This window comes from Capronia coronata (assembly GCF_000585585.1).
Source record: "Capronia coronata CBS 617.96 chromosome Unknown acBCG-supercont1.2, whole genome shotgun sequence".
Lineage (NCBI taxonomy): Eukaryota > Fungi > Ascomycota > Eurotiomycetes > Chaetothyriales > Herpotrichiellaceae > Capronia > Capronia coronata.
In genome coordinates, this window is record NW_006912894.1 from 484,719 (window position 1) to 498,851 (window position 14,133).

Sequence of the window (14,133 nt, forward strand, 5' to 3'; positions counted from 1 at the left end):
AGAGATGTACGAGCCCTGGTATCCGAACTGTTCAGGGCACCGCTCTCGGGTGCTTTCTTTACCAGCGTCGTGCTATCGTCACATTGGAGTTACACAAGAGCGGTCTGCTGTATAAGTATAGAAGACAGAAATGTGACATCCACCCACCGACTTCCCCGTGATGGAAACAAGGAAATACTAGTAGTAGTAGGATGGCAGATTCGTCGCAAACACTGCACTGAATGACAAGCACGCCCTATCGCTCGAAGCTCGACACTCGGCTACGATCTGCAGGTGATCTTGGGTCCAAGTTGTGTGACAGTCTATCGTAGTAGTACACGGTTGTCCTTCGGTACCTTGCCTCTAGATACTACTGGTAGCTCCCGAGTCTCTTGGGTTGCACGCCCTGTCACAAAGCTGACGGATATCTGCTGTTGTAGAGAATCCCGCCACTTGCGCCCTTGTCCTGGGTTTGTTTGGACGCTTCATCAACGCTGGCTCAAACAACTGACAGGGGTTGGACCTACTGTTAAGGTCAATCAATACCTTAGTGATGATGCAGGAACCATCAGACTTTTCACTCAGCTCCTCGCATACTACAGTACTACTAAGTTTTGTTGCATGATTTTCTCTGCTCTCATGCGGTGAGGCTTGTCGACCACCAACTCAAGACAGCCGCAGATATCCGCCGCCAATGTGCCATTGTTGATAGAGGTTGCTTGTCCCACTGCAGTTCTACCCCTTGTCCCAGTTCAAGGTGCAAAAGGGCTCAGCCATGCTGAAAGAGTGTATTGCGGAGAAACCTTTACACGCAGCTGGCGGATGTCCAATCCTAGAAACGTTTCTGGGTCGTGCCACGATATCTTTCAAGTGAATTCTGACATTGATCTCTGATGGTGGCCCGCTATCTTTGCACGGTACTCAGGGGGTTCTCTTTGACTCTTTCCAACCATCAAACACCAACTCCATGTCTGTCTCTGATGTAGAGCACACATGGCTCAACAGTAGCCCCGGTTCCCCAAATACTGGCGGTATGCTCGGTCGGCTCCGCCTAGATCACCCTCCCTTCCATGGAACAGTATGTCCAAAAGCGCCGAATGCAGATTGTTCTCTGCAGACAAATCGACTCCATCTTCTCCATCCATCGTCAGACAGACCTCGGTTGTATTGCTCAAGAAAGTCCTGTTCTTCCAACGCACTTCCTTCTCCTCGTCTTCGACATGAACGAGGCCCTCAAAGATACACCTCCGGTCCGCGGCTTTCCACGCCAGCTTTGCAGCCGCCGCGATCACCATGTCCTTCTTGTCGTACACGGGTCTCGGATCTATCGGTTTCCCTTGCTTTACGGTAAGATTCCGCAATGCGCGCAAGTCGAGGTCGGCAGGTCGGAGAACTTCACGGCGGAGAGTAAGTTTTCTGAGGCTCAGGAACCCGGGGTAAGCGACCATCATCTTCCAGATGGGTTGGTACAAGGACTCGCTGGTCTCATAGCACAGATCTGCACCGCTCCCACTCTTCTCAAACGATAGGTGTCGGATGAATTTTGTCGTCCTCCGTCGTAAGCCCTGCAAGCCATTTGGCAGAAAGAGCTGTGAAGGATGTGCTGCGATGAAGGTGTTCTCCCCATATAGGACCTTTGTCGCTTCACGATAGATTTGACTATTCAGGTACAGGATCGAGGTCTGGAGATGACGTCTCGGAGCTTGGACGGAAGGGGACGCTGTCCGATCGGAGAAGGTAATGGATTTCGACGGTGAGACGAGGAGGTGACGGTAGATGAGTCGACGGCACTCAGGGCTTGCACCGAGAAAGTCGATCGTCGCAGGCGGCACGGGTTGACACAGAGAAGATGGCTGTGTGCGTATCTGTTCTCCGGGTTCGTCTCCAAATACCGGCTTTTGTGTGATGTTTTTTTCCAGCATCTCCGCCGCGACAAAGAAATATGAGGGCTCTTGGTGAGGTCGCGGGATGTTGATCACCGGGAAGTCAGTGTTAGACGTCTTCTGTCGCTTCGCGTCGTTTGCCTCTCTGGTAGGACTGTCGAGGTAGGGATCCAGACGCCGCTTCTCAGGACTTCTGCTAAATCCCTGCGTTCTCTTAGGCATCTCGCTGACGAAGTCGCGATCACTGTGGAAAGGGCACATAGATCGGACGAAGGGAGTGGAGGATGTGGAACAGATACATGAGTCTGCACGAGCATACTCCGGCTTAACAGTAGTCGACATGATCACATCCTGGTAAAGATGCTAATACCGATGAGGAGACTTCATGGACGGCGAGGTAGGGAGAGCGCGCAGTAGCATGGAGTGTTTGGATAGAGAAACAAGGAGATTCACTCTGGGCGAGGCTGCATTCATCCTGCGAGTGAAGCTGCAACAACAAGTGGTGTCCTCCCGGTCAAAAACCCTCCAGGCGCCCGCTCGGTCAGGTCAACAAGACTATAACGGCTTGAGCCTGAAGCGGCCTCCGCAACCATATGTCCACGGCGCGGAATAACATCGTGTTCTCTCAGTCTAAGAGAATTTGCGAGCAATCGAGTTCATGTGTACCTGCGCCCATAGGTCCTGCTGAAGATGGAGGGGTAGAGACTGCGTTCTGGACGTAACTTTCGCTACGATATAACAACATAACGTAGCCTTCCTGCCGAAGGATGCTAATATGCCATCCACATCCTGACACCGAAGTACTAGTATGCGAGATACTCTGTACTGCCATCGCGTCCATCTTAACACCCTTTTCACGAGAGCACCTCTCTCGATGTTGGCCTCCCCCTGTTTCGCAACCAGATACGGAGTTGTATCAAGCATTCCCGCTTTAGATGCCATAAGGCAGCTAGTAGACAGTAATTGTTTACACCATCGCGCCTGTTCGGCCATGGTGGCCTGTAAGCCATACCTCAGCACTGTGTACCTTAGAGAGGGAAGGGATGAAGTTCTGTATCAACATCTCCATATCATCTCCATACTACTATCATCTCCACGATCGCAGCGACCAATCATTCCTAGGCCCCTTCAACAGCCAATCAACGTGCGTTCAATCTGCTGTTGTAATCGCTCATCACGTGCACCGCCAAGCGGAGACAGCCGAGATGTCCATTGCATCCGCCGTCCATCATCGGAAGCAGGACATCATGAGCTCGACTCTCCCTCCCATTGACTACTGACTGAACAAGAGTCTACCACTCCTGCACCTTCACATCCTATCCTGCCGAAGCAGCTGCTGCAGTCATGTCTGTCAACGTGTTCTCGCGCAGGGCGTTGCAGGCGACCACTCGACGATGTAAGTCGTTCACTTCCCACCCGCGATTGTTATTCGATTCCCGGTCGCAACGGCAGCGCAGTTGTAACTGACCCGAACATCCTGTATAGTGGCCGCCGCCAACCCGTCTACTTTCAGCAAGACTCCTTTGTCGAGATTACCTGCTCCCGTGGCGGTTGCGATGGGTCAACATATTCAGTACAGGTGAGCCAGCACAAGCACAAACACAGCATAGAATCCAGCGTCGGAACCGGCACCTTTTGTCTGCACTGCTTCAATGTCTCGGTAAAACAAGACGACCATGGGCAACCCTCCAGCAACCTCAGTCTGTTCAGTTCAACCTCAGCAACTTGGCCCATTTATCGTTGGATATATAAGAGGAGGGACAACACGAGTGTCAGACATGCACTTTCGCCCTTGAGGACTGTTGCGACCATTCCACCCCTCCCACTCTTTTACTCCGATGTTCCTCGTTCACGCACACCAAACCTCCTATGATTGTATCAAACTGACCTCTGTTTTTCCCTTTCTGCATCATAGACCAGCAGCCACCACTCAAATCTCCTCTTCCGCAGCCGAAGAGATCCTCGCTAGCCAGCGTCGCCATCGTCCCATTTCCCCCCATCTAGCCATCTACCGACCCCAGATAACATGGTATCTGTCCGGTCTGCACCGAATCACTGGCGCCACCCTGTCCGGCGCGATCTACGTCTTCGGCGCTGCCTACCTCGTCGCACCCATGTTCGGCTGGCACCTAGAATCCGCCAGTCTGGCCGCGAGCTTCGCTTCCCTGCCCATCCTGGTCAAAATCGGACTGAAGGCGCTCGTCGCATTCCCTTTCACTTTCCACAGCTTCAACGGACTGAGACATTTGGTCTGGGACACGGGCGCGACTATCACAAACAAACAAGTCATCATTACCGGGTGGACTGTCGTTGGGTTGAGCGCTCTCACTGCTTTGGGATTCACTTTCTTGTGAACGTGGTCTGCATAACCTCAACGGAGGTTGAACATTCACGGATTGTAGCCAAGAGCATTATATGTTGGCAGGAGAAGACAGAAAGAGCTTGATGAATCAACATGCAGCATGATTTTGCCCGTCTGGTGCTTTCAATTACGCTCGACTCTTCCCGCGAGCCATGCAGTCTTAACTATTTCACACCTGACAGTCCTAAGTCGACAGCCCATGAAACGCGTGTCCTGCCATGCTCTGCATGCGAGGCAAATGCTGCAGTGGGAGCAACCGCAGGCAATGATGTACGGACTCAGCCGCCTCTATGAATGTCTGTTTCGTCACTCATCCACATATGTGACGCCGTCTCGCAGCTCATGTACCACACTCCCACTTCGGCGCCGGCCATGGTCGACATATTTGGTGCCATCTCTGAGCTCGTGCACCACACTCGGGGATGCTTGACCTCTTGTGCTGCGTCGAGGAGTAACAGATTCCCTGCCCGGTTCTTTCATGGTGGTGGACCGCGCTGTGGTCGAAGCCGTAGATTCCCGTCGTCTATTAGTCTTGTCGACCAACGGAGTGCCACTGATTTCGTCCAGGTCGTCTTCATCCACGAGCACTTCTTCGTCAGTGTCGCCCTCGTTGTTGGCATTGTCTGTCCGGTTCTCCTTGCGACGACTGGCCGGTGCCGGTGTACGATGAGAGCGGCTATCATCCTTGCCCCAGTGAGACGCCGTTGTTTGCGCTTCCTGAGCACTCAAGTTGTCCGTGACACCTGTATTGTCCATCTCGTGTCTCAATGATGCCCGGCCTGAGAACAGTCCCTCACTCTCCTTGTGCCACCAGCGAGCGAGGATTTCGATGTACGACGCCTCCTCTTGACCATATTCGATGGGTGGCCCGCTGACAATGGGGTTTGACGGAAAATGTCCGGTTTTGAAAACCGCCCAGGAGGATGTTTCGGTGCTCAAAAGCATGAATTGCCGATTCGAAGTCTGGACTTTGAAATCCCGCATGATCACGGCATCGCCAGGCTCGGTTGTCGGCAGCGCGATCTGAACCGGTCGGAAGATTTGGACCACTGTACCGACACCAGAGTCTGTTGAAGGGTCGGCGAGTCTGAGCGTGGTGTAGTAGTCCTTGGGCCCTGCTTTTGATCGCTGTGACTCGGTGGATCGTTCAATACACACAGCCATTACATCGACCAAGTTACCGAAATGCTCGTGTAGAGAGGTGAGGTGAGGATAATATGACAGAGAAGTGGTGGTGCCGTTCCGCATTTGGATGCCCGTCCTAGCCTCTCCTGCTTGATCCCGAATGAGTGCGTCAATAGTATTCTGCTCTGCCTCATGAACTGAGAAACGCGTCACGATCGACTTGCTGCGTTCATCCGTTGGAGAGGATGGAATATTCTGCAAGCCGGATGCCGGACCCTCAATGTTTTCTTTGCGAGCAAGCGGCGATGAGAGTACGGGTGCTGACTTGCGAGGCGTGAAGTACGGACTTGACATGTTGACTGGCATGACTGACTTTCTAACTGAGAGTCGCTGAGACGTCCGGCGATAAGTGGTTGTCTCGGGCTGCGTATTCGAAAGAGGCATGAATGCTGCAGGAGCTGCACTTTCTTCACTTGTTAGCACTTGCGATTCTTTCTGCAAAATGACACTTGTTGTTTCCTCTTGCGTTGCTTGGGGTGAGGGAGGGTCATTCGCGCCAGCTGTCGCTTGCAGAACAGGGTGTATCTCGACCGTGTAATCATATTTAGCTTGGTATCGCTGGGTCTGATCTGGAGTCGGCAGCTGTCCGGCTGGATCTTCTCTGTTGATAGCCTCAGATGATGGAGATGTTGGTGAAACTTCGACCACATTTTCGGCATCCGGTGTGACATATTGCTCTTCTTGGGTGGGAATGGCGTTCGCGGCCTCTTCGACAGATACCCTTTGGCCGGTTTCTGAGAATTCTTCTCGCGTTTCCTGCATGGACTCTTCAGATGCCACAGATTGTGCTCCTATCCCTGCTGCGTCAGCATCCTCGCCTTGGACAGGTGCCCGCTCATCAACCAGGCTATGATCAAGCGCAGAGCTGTCATCTTCGTCAACACTTCCGTCAAGAGACCGGGCTTGGGAGTGACGAGAAGATCGGCGACTCGACGAATGGGAGCTTCTTGACTTGTGCCAATTTTGTATGAATGGAAACGGGGGTGCTGAATACGTCACAGGCGATCGGCAGTCAACAGCGCCGACGGTCAATTGTTCTTCCCACGTCGCATCGGACGGTTCCCGCGAAGGCAGTCGTCGCGACTGGGGAGTGCCTGATACGGGGAGTGACTCCGCGTAAGGACTACTCGTCGTAGGATGCTTCTGCGTGGACTGCTCAACATCGTTTAAGGAGCTTTGTGCTTGCATGAGTGAGGTGGTAGGTGCAACTGGGCTGCTTGGCCGCGGGGCTTCCTCGGGTGCCCCATACATGTCGTCGTCCTCGATCTCAACCACTGCTGAATTTGATCCCATGACAGTCGCTAGGGTTGGATCAGCCTGTAAGGGACTAACTCCGCGGCCAAAGATCGCTTCTCCGGGTGAGACTGGTTGTGCTGAAAGCGAGCCATTCGGAAGGTTGATCATTTCGGGAGAAGGAGGTCTCGACTCCAGATCTACCGGTGATGCGGTTGCCTGGTGTTCTTCACTCACAGCAGCATCGTCCTCATATTGGGGTTCCGAAAGTCTCTCGCTCGAGGCTCGTCTCTGAAAAGTAATATCTCCCAAAACCAGAGGCGTTCCATCGGACTCAACTGAAACGTGATCAGCAGCGACCGTAACGTCTTGATCAGGCGTTGTGTTGCCTGAGCCCTCTCCTGAAGCCTCCAGTTGAGACATCAGTCCTGCAGACACTGGGAAATAGCCGAGTTCGACGCCGGACCGCCGTATGAGCGGCGAGACCAGCGGAAGGCCTGGGGATGCAAGTGGAAGTAGTCGCGGCGTCGTCGCAGCACTAGACTCATCTTCGTCAGGTTCTTGCACCTCATGGTTGTTGCCAGAGCTTGCTTCCAGGGGCACAATCCTCAGAGGCGTCTGAGGCGGACCCATAACGATCGAAGTGGGTTTCGTATACAGTTCTTTCTCTTCGGCGGCGGGCTGTGGACTGGGTGGCTCCCCTTCCTTATGGTCTGGCGGTTGCAAGATAGGAGATAAAGGCATGGAGTCCTGCGAGACTGTGCTAGCCTCCCCAAGGCCCTCCTCCTTGTCTCTCGTAGGACTCGCTCCATCTGATACGCCGTTAAGCTCTGCTCGCTGTGGGGGTGTGACCAACAGTAACGCCTCTGCATTGCGCGAAGCGTTCTCCGTGTTCGAGCTATCTTCTTCTGCACTTTCCGAGTCCAGCAAGCTCCAGGCACCACTGTGCCTGGCGAACTTGGTACGTTTGCGGCCTTTCCCCAGTACATAGCCATCGTCTTCGGCGAATGGATCGAGGGACGCATCAATGAAGGTACCGCTGGAGTACTTCCTGGCTGATTTGAAAGGTGTCAACTGGACTCGGATGGTGCTTTGTTCAGGGCGGACCAGCCCATTGACTTGGGTCCTCGCAGCCTCTGGCCTATCCGACGGTGTAGTAGCCCCATTTTGGAGATGCGAGTCTAATTCGTGACCAGTGTAGTCAACAGTTGCTCTGTCGACCTGATCTCCAGCAATTTGGAAGAGAACTCGGTCGCGGAATTCCAGATCCCAGTCTATCTTTTCCCCCGGAGTAGACAATGTTTGACTCGTCTCTTTCCAGTCACAGCCATGCAATGACAGCCATATCGAATCTCCAATGCCGACTTTGGTTTCCGCAATTGCTTTCGCAGCCCCATCGCGAAAGACTACCTTGACCTGTCCCTTTTGTTTCCGAAGACGAACATCTGGATCGGCTAGCAGTAAGGCAAGGCTACGGGTGGAGCTAGAATAAGGCCAAACCAAGGCGACATTGGCTGCAATGTAGGAGGATGGTCCCGCTGAACTTGGAGACAGATGGGCGATTGCGAGAGAGGCGGAGGGCTCGAAGGCGGGCGGAGTTGGCACTCGCTCCGCCACGGTGGTCATGATGGTCGGAGACTGGATCGGGGACTGGATCGGGGACTGGATCGCAAACGCAAGATACCGGCAGCCATAACTTGTCCGCGATCTGCTTGCAAGGGTGAGAGACAAGGCCAAAGGTCTAGACTGGCATTGGATGTGTGAAACTGACTGTGTATGTTGTTTGATGAACTGTGGCGTGGGCTCAAAATATTAAATGTTGCCCAGTCAAAAAGCCGCCGTGGGACGCGATCAGACTGCGGGGGTTGATCGCCGAAACGCGTTTCACAAAAGACCAAGATGCGATACGAGGCTATCTCTAGGACGTCCCGGGAGGGCTCTGTTGGCTCATGGTTTCATCTCCTCCTTCTCATTCTATAATCGACTGGATTGAGATGAGCTGTTGTGCAAGCTGAACAGTTGTATTGTCTTGTATTGTCTACTCTCCCGCATTTGCCTGAGGTCCAATATTGTCTCCAGGAGCCCGTCATGTCGAGCCCAGACTCCTCCCCCAGATGGCCAGATGCCTGGGGTGGCCGCTCCAGCGACAACCGACCACATTCCTGCACACCGCAGCAGGGTGCCGGTAGGAAATGGAGGAATTCTCCCTGTCGACGCGTGCCTCTGGCTCACTGGCACGTTACTGTTTACTCTGCTTTGGGACAGACCGTCGTTCTTCGAGCAAGCCCAACTCGTTCATGTTCCGTTCTCTGAATCCTCTAAGCCTGCGCCGGTCTTCTCTTTCTCCTTCCACATTGCCAGTACCTTCTTCCAGGCCTCGATGGTCGCTTGATCCCATCACGCCTAAACTCTCATTCACGCACTGCGATTGAGTCGCAGTTGTCCCTCTCTTTCCGCTCACCCTTTGTGGCACACCCTCACGGTCAAAGAAACCCCATCCCTCCTTCAACCACCGCGTCTGCAGAAAGAGCAAACGTGAGAATGCTTCATAACAAGCTCCTCCTGCTGCTGGCCGGCCTTTTCTTCCAGACCACGTTCGCAGCATACCAGCTACAGCAGGACTATTCTGGAGATGCCTTCTGGCAAGGCTTTGACTTCTTCACAGACGCCGACCCGACCGACGGCCTAGTGCAGTTCAAATCTCTCGAAGAAGCCAACTCCACCGGTCTGGCAGGTTTCATTGAAGGGGAAAATGCGTCTTTTGCCATCTACATGGGCGTGGACACGGAAGAGGTGGCGCCGCAGGGACGGGCTAGTGTTCGAGTCTCATCGACACAGACATTCCAACATGCGCTGGTCATTGCCGACATTGTACACATGCCGGGAGGGGTGTGCGGCACATGGCCTGCTTTCTGGATGGTAGGGACTGACTGGCCAAGCAACGGAGAGATAGATATCGTCGAGGGGGTCAATACTCAGGCCACGAACAGCATGACTTTGCATACTGGAGCAGGAGCGGTGGTCAGCAATGGCACGGACTTCTTGGGAGAGTTGGTCACTCCTAACTGCGATGTCAACGCTCCGGACCAACCGATGAATGCAGGCTGTTCTATTGGTGACGTCTCGAATCTGACCTTCGGAAATGAGTTCAACGCAGCTGGGGGTGGCGTCTTCGCGACCGAGTGGACTTCGGACTTCATCAAGATTTGGTTCTTCCCACGAGGATCCTTCCCGGATGATATTGTCAGCAGCACCCCGGTCCCTACTGAAAGCTGGGGAACGCCCAACTCTATTTTCCAAGGCTCGTTCAATATCGACGACCATTTCAAGAACTTGCAGATTGTGTTTGACACCACCTTCTGCGGACAGGTCGGTTCTGCCTGACTCCCTGGTCCCCTGTGCTTGATGCTAATGAGTTCTTAGTGGGCGGGTGAAGTTTGGAACACATCTAGCTGTGCCACGCGGGCGCCGACTTGCGAGGAATATGTGGCCAACAATCCCGGGGACTTCGCTGAAGCTTACTGGGCGATAAATACCTTACAGGTGTTCCAAGACAACACCGAACAGGACGGTACAAACGCACCCAGGAAGCCACAGCCACCCCCTGGCAGATCTCCGGATGCGCGGCCTCCTCCTCCTGAGCAACTTCGAGCCAGGTCTGGCGCACCCGTCTGGCCGATATTCTTATAAAGGCCCTGATACCCATGGAGGAGTTTAGCGTGGCGTTGGATGGAATGAATGTCTGCGGCGTGGAACCTCCAAGAGCATCTCTGGCTGAGGTGGAAATAAGCAAAGGTCAGAACTTGAATTTGTCCAGTGCCAATACCGCCGAGTTATGGTCGAAGCTTGTCTTGCAGGGCGCAAATGATACATGGAACACAGCGGACATTTTAGGGAAAGGATGGCCAATACTGTGCTCTGTCGAAGGAGCATTCTTAGCAACAAAGTGTACCCGAGATCAGGCACAAAGTCTAACGGGCACTGGCCTGGTTGTCATACAACGAACAATGAGGTCTTCTAGAAAACACCTTAGGAAGCTTGAAAGCATCACACTTTTTCATCCTGTTTCACCATCTTGATTCTGTCAAACCTTGTTCCAGCAAAGAATTGAAGCCGTCACTGTAGAGGGAGATACCTCGGTATTTGGCCTCATTTGTCGTGTTGAAGTCTGTTATTGTTGAGTACGTGTACACCTACCTTACTACCTAGTCCTTGTCGCCCTCTGCCAGTGCAGTGGTTTGTTGTTGTGACGTGACATCTGAGCCCGCTAGCACGCTAGTTCAATATTAGCGGCAGTGATACCCCGGTTGGCATAGCTGGCAGCTTGGCAGGTGACTAAGTTGCATAAGCCAGTGCCGATTTCCGCAGATTACCCGTCTTGCCGTGGGCCCTAGACAGTCAAGCCATCTTTCATCGAGGGCATCGATCAGCAACCATCATGCTAGTCCATCGTTAGAGCATTCTCATTCGCCCGCAGACTTTTCGCCCGGAGGATACAGGCACCATATCTACGTCATTATTATGGTACTAGTTGGGCCATTAGTGAAGTCTTGCCCCTTGCTTGTCAGCTGTTCAGGTTGTGGAGGACCTCAACTTTCTAGCCGGACTTTTGCCCGTTCAGACAGCCGGGCACATTTTTGATCATGCACATGATCTTTTAGGTGTCGACGTGGCTGTGATGGCCACCTGCACCTTACCTACCGCGGTGCTTCCTGTTGCTGAACCGGCCATCTGCCAATCAACTTTGCGCCCGGCACCAACACCGACTCTTGTATCCGGCGGACAAGTTCGGAATGGCATCCAAACGCCTGTAATTTGCCCCAGCATCGACCGCCACGCCCCGGTCTCCCCGACTCTCCTCCAATCTCCTCCTCTCCTCCTCCTCCTCCGAGTCATCCCCTTTCAGGCTTCCAGGTGCTCACACCAGTCCTCAAGAGGTCACGGAGATAGGACCCACACAAAGCGGACGGCGGGCCTCTCATCTCGAAATTGGCTTTTCCGCTATCTCAAAACCCGCGCCGCCTTGACCAGGTTGACCAGGTTGACCTGATGCAAAAAAGAAGAATGACCGGCTCGCTCGGCCCATCGTCATCATACCGCCACGCTGTGTGCTGTGATTGCCTGGGTACCGTAGGTAGCGAGAGTAGGTACGTACTGTGTACACGGGACAGCGTTACTACCCGCCCTAGGATCCGTTGCAACTCCCTGCAACTATCTACTCCACCGCGATGGAGATTGTTGATATCATCGCACATCTTGCCCAAGGATGGTGTCTGGCTTGTATCCCAGCGTCCACTGTTTATTAGTATTGAGGCGTCCCGCAAAAGGTAGAAGCGCATTTTTCGTGACTGAGCAAGACGTTATATTATCTCCTCCCTTCTTTTAATACCCCATATACCCCGTTCCCCCCATCCCGACAACCATCGCTGCATACCCATATGTGGTCATCGCAGAGTTGACATACAATAACAAACCATATATCGACCCAAGCTATGGCTTCCACTGATCGTCAACCCACGTCGAACCCTACCAGGTCAGATCCCGCGGCCCCGATCGAGGCCAGAGAGGAGAACGGCGAGTGGGAGAAGGCTTCCACCATGGCTCCGGGAGACGGCGCGCACCGCATGACGGAACATGTTGGACAACCTGCGCCGGAACAGAAGGTCGAACACGACTCGGACCCAGAAACCTTCGATAAGATCGAGATCACCGAGGAGGACTGCTATGATGAGTTGGGGTATTCGTTTCCCACGTGGCGGAAATGGACCATCCTCACCGTCATCTTTCTCGTCCAGCTCTCGATGAACTTCAATACCAGTTTGTACTCCAACGGCCTCACTGGCATCTCGGAAGAATTCAATGTCAGTCTTCAAGCTGCTCGGTGCGGTGCCATGATATTCCTTGTCCTCTATGCTTTTGGCTGTGAGCTTTGGGCGCCCTGGAGTGAAGAGATTGGTAGATGGCCCATCCTACAGGCTTCTTTGACCCTGGTGAACATTTGGCAGCTGCCCGTCGCGTTGGCACCCAATTTTGCAAGTCTCATGGTTGGCAGAGCTCTTGGTGGGTTGAGTTCAGCTGGAGGGTCTGTCACTCTGGGAATGATTGGTGAGTGCCTCCGTCCTCGGGGTTTCCATGTGCAGATGCTAACCCCCCGCCAGCGGATATGTGGGAATCAGATGATCAGCAGTACGCTGTGGCTTACGTTGTCTTCTCGTCGGTCTTTGGCTCAGTCCTGGGACCGATTGTGGGTGGCTTCGTTGAGCAGTGGCTAGCTTGGAGATGGACTATCTGGATTCAACTCATCTTCGGCGGTTTTGTACAAGCCTGCCATTTCTTCCTTGTCCCTGAGACTCGTTCAACCATTCTTATGGACAGAATCGCGAAGAAGAGACGCAAGGCTACTGGTGAAAACATCTGGGGCCCCAACGAACTCGAACCTTTCAAGGACCGCTTCTCTGCCAGCGAAATCATGATTACATGGATCCGGCCTTTCAAAATGTTCCTCACTGAACCAATCGTCCTTACATTATCGCTTCTGAGCGGGTTCAGCGACGCCCTGATCTTCATGTTCATCCAGTCTTTCTCCTTGGTATACGATCAATGGAATTTTGCCATCTTTGCAGTCGGCCTTTCTTTCATTCCACTGGGTCTCGGTTACGCCATAGCATGGATTTCATTCATCCCCGCAATCAGGCGGAACGTCAAGGAGAGAAAAGCCAAGCCAGGCGATGAGAAGGCTCAATATGAATCACGACTGTGGTGGCTACTCTGGACTGCGCCTTGCCTTCCCATCGGCCTCTTTGGATTTGCCTGGACTATTCAGGGACCGCCTATTCACTGGATTGGCTCGATGGTATTTGCAGTCCTAGTCGGAATTGCAAATTATGCCATCTACATGGCCACTATCGACTACATGATCTGCGCCTATGGTCCCTACTCCGCATCCGCGACGGGAGGTAACGGATGGTCTAGAGATTTCCTGGCCGGTGTCCTCACCATTCCAGCAACACCATTCATGAGCAGTAAGTCACCTCTCCGCTGTCCTTTCGTGTCTTCAAACTAACTAGCTTGATAGACATCGGTGGTCGTTATCATCTCGACTACGCCGTGACCATTCTGGCTTGCATCTCCACTCTCCTTGTGATGGCTGTCTATGTCATTTACTGGTATGGTCCAACACTCCGCAAGCGCTCGCCGTTTGCCCAGTCCCTGGCAGACGCTCGTGCCGACAACTTGGGCCGGAGTCTCTCCTACCTGCCCTCGGTCTCTGGCACCTCTGACTCTAGAAGACTGTCACGGGCCAGTACAAACGCTTCGCGCGAAGTTAACTCCAGGAGACAGAGTCAAGTGGATCTCCGCAGGCACAGCTTGCCTAGGATGGGATCTGGCATAACCCGATAGAATGGGCAATCCATACTGCAGCGATGCATATCGAAGCAGACCAGTAACCACATCGACGTTCGGGCTTGTGTTTGGAACCCTGGGAAAGAA

The 14,133-nt window shown here is 53.4% G+C and overlaps 5 protein-coding genes across 5 annotated transcripts; 3 read left to right on the forward strand and 2 right to left on the reverse strand.

Moving 5' to 3' along the window:
- Positions 1–977: 977 nt before the first annotated feature.
- On the reverse strand, positions 978–2,204 carry A1O1_01847 (uncharacterized protein; the record flags this gene model as incomplete). Its single annotated transcript, XM_007722759.1, has 1 exon — positions 978–2,204. One exon carries the CDS (start codon positions 2,202–2,204, stop codon positions 978–980), a length of 1,227 nt encoding a protein of 408 aa, XP_007720949.1.
- Positions 2,205–3,206: 1,002 nt separating this feature from the next.
- A1O1_01848 (succinate dehydrogenase (ubiquinone) cytochrome b560 subunit) lies at positions 3,207–4,216 on the forward strand (the record flags this gene model as incomplete). The annotated part of the gene is made up of 3 exons (XM_007722760.1): positions 3,207–3,258; positions 3,348–3,441; positions 3,778–4,216. The coding sequence occupies 3 exons, from the start codon at positions 3,207–3,209 to the stop codon at positions 4,214–4,216; spliced, it is 585 nt and encodes a 194-aa protein (XP_007720950.1).
- A 314-nt stretch (positions 4,217–4,530) lies between these two features.
- On the reverse strand, positions 4,531–8,268 carry A1O1_01849 (uncharacterized protein; the record flags this gene model as incomplete). Its single annotated transcript, XM_007722761.1, has 1 exon — positions 4,531–8,268. The coding sequence occupies one exon, from the start codon at positions 8,266–8,268 to the stop codon at positions 4,531–4,533; it is 3,738 nt and encodes a 1,245-aa protein (XP_007720951.1).
- Positions 8,269–9,183: 915 nt separating this feature from the next.
- A1O1_01850 (endo-1,3(4)-beta-glucanase) lies at positions 9,184–10,332 on the forward strand (the record flags this gene model as incomplete). The annotated part of the gene is made up of 2 exons (XM_007722762.1): positions 9,184–10,011; positions 10,066–10,332. 2 exons carry the CDS (start codon positions 9,184–9,186, stop codon positions 10,330–10,332), a joined length of 1,095 nt encoding a protein of 364 aa, XP_007720952.1.
- A 1,802-nt stretch (positions 10,333–12,134) lies between these two features.
- A1O1_01851 (uncharacterized protein) lies at positions 12,135–14,043 on the forward strand (the record flags this gene model as incomplete). Its single annotated transcript, XM_007722763.1, has 3 exons — positions 12,135–12,747; positions 12,801–13,664; positions 13,718–14,043. 3 exons carry the CDS (start codon positions 12,135–12,137, stop codon positions 14,041–14,043), a joined length of 1,803 nt encoding a protein of 600 aa, XP_007720953.1.
- Positions 14,044–14,133: the final 90 nt, after the last annotated feature.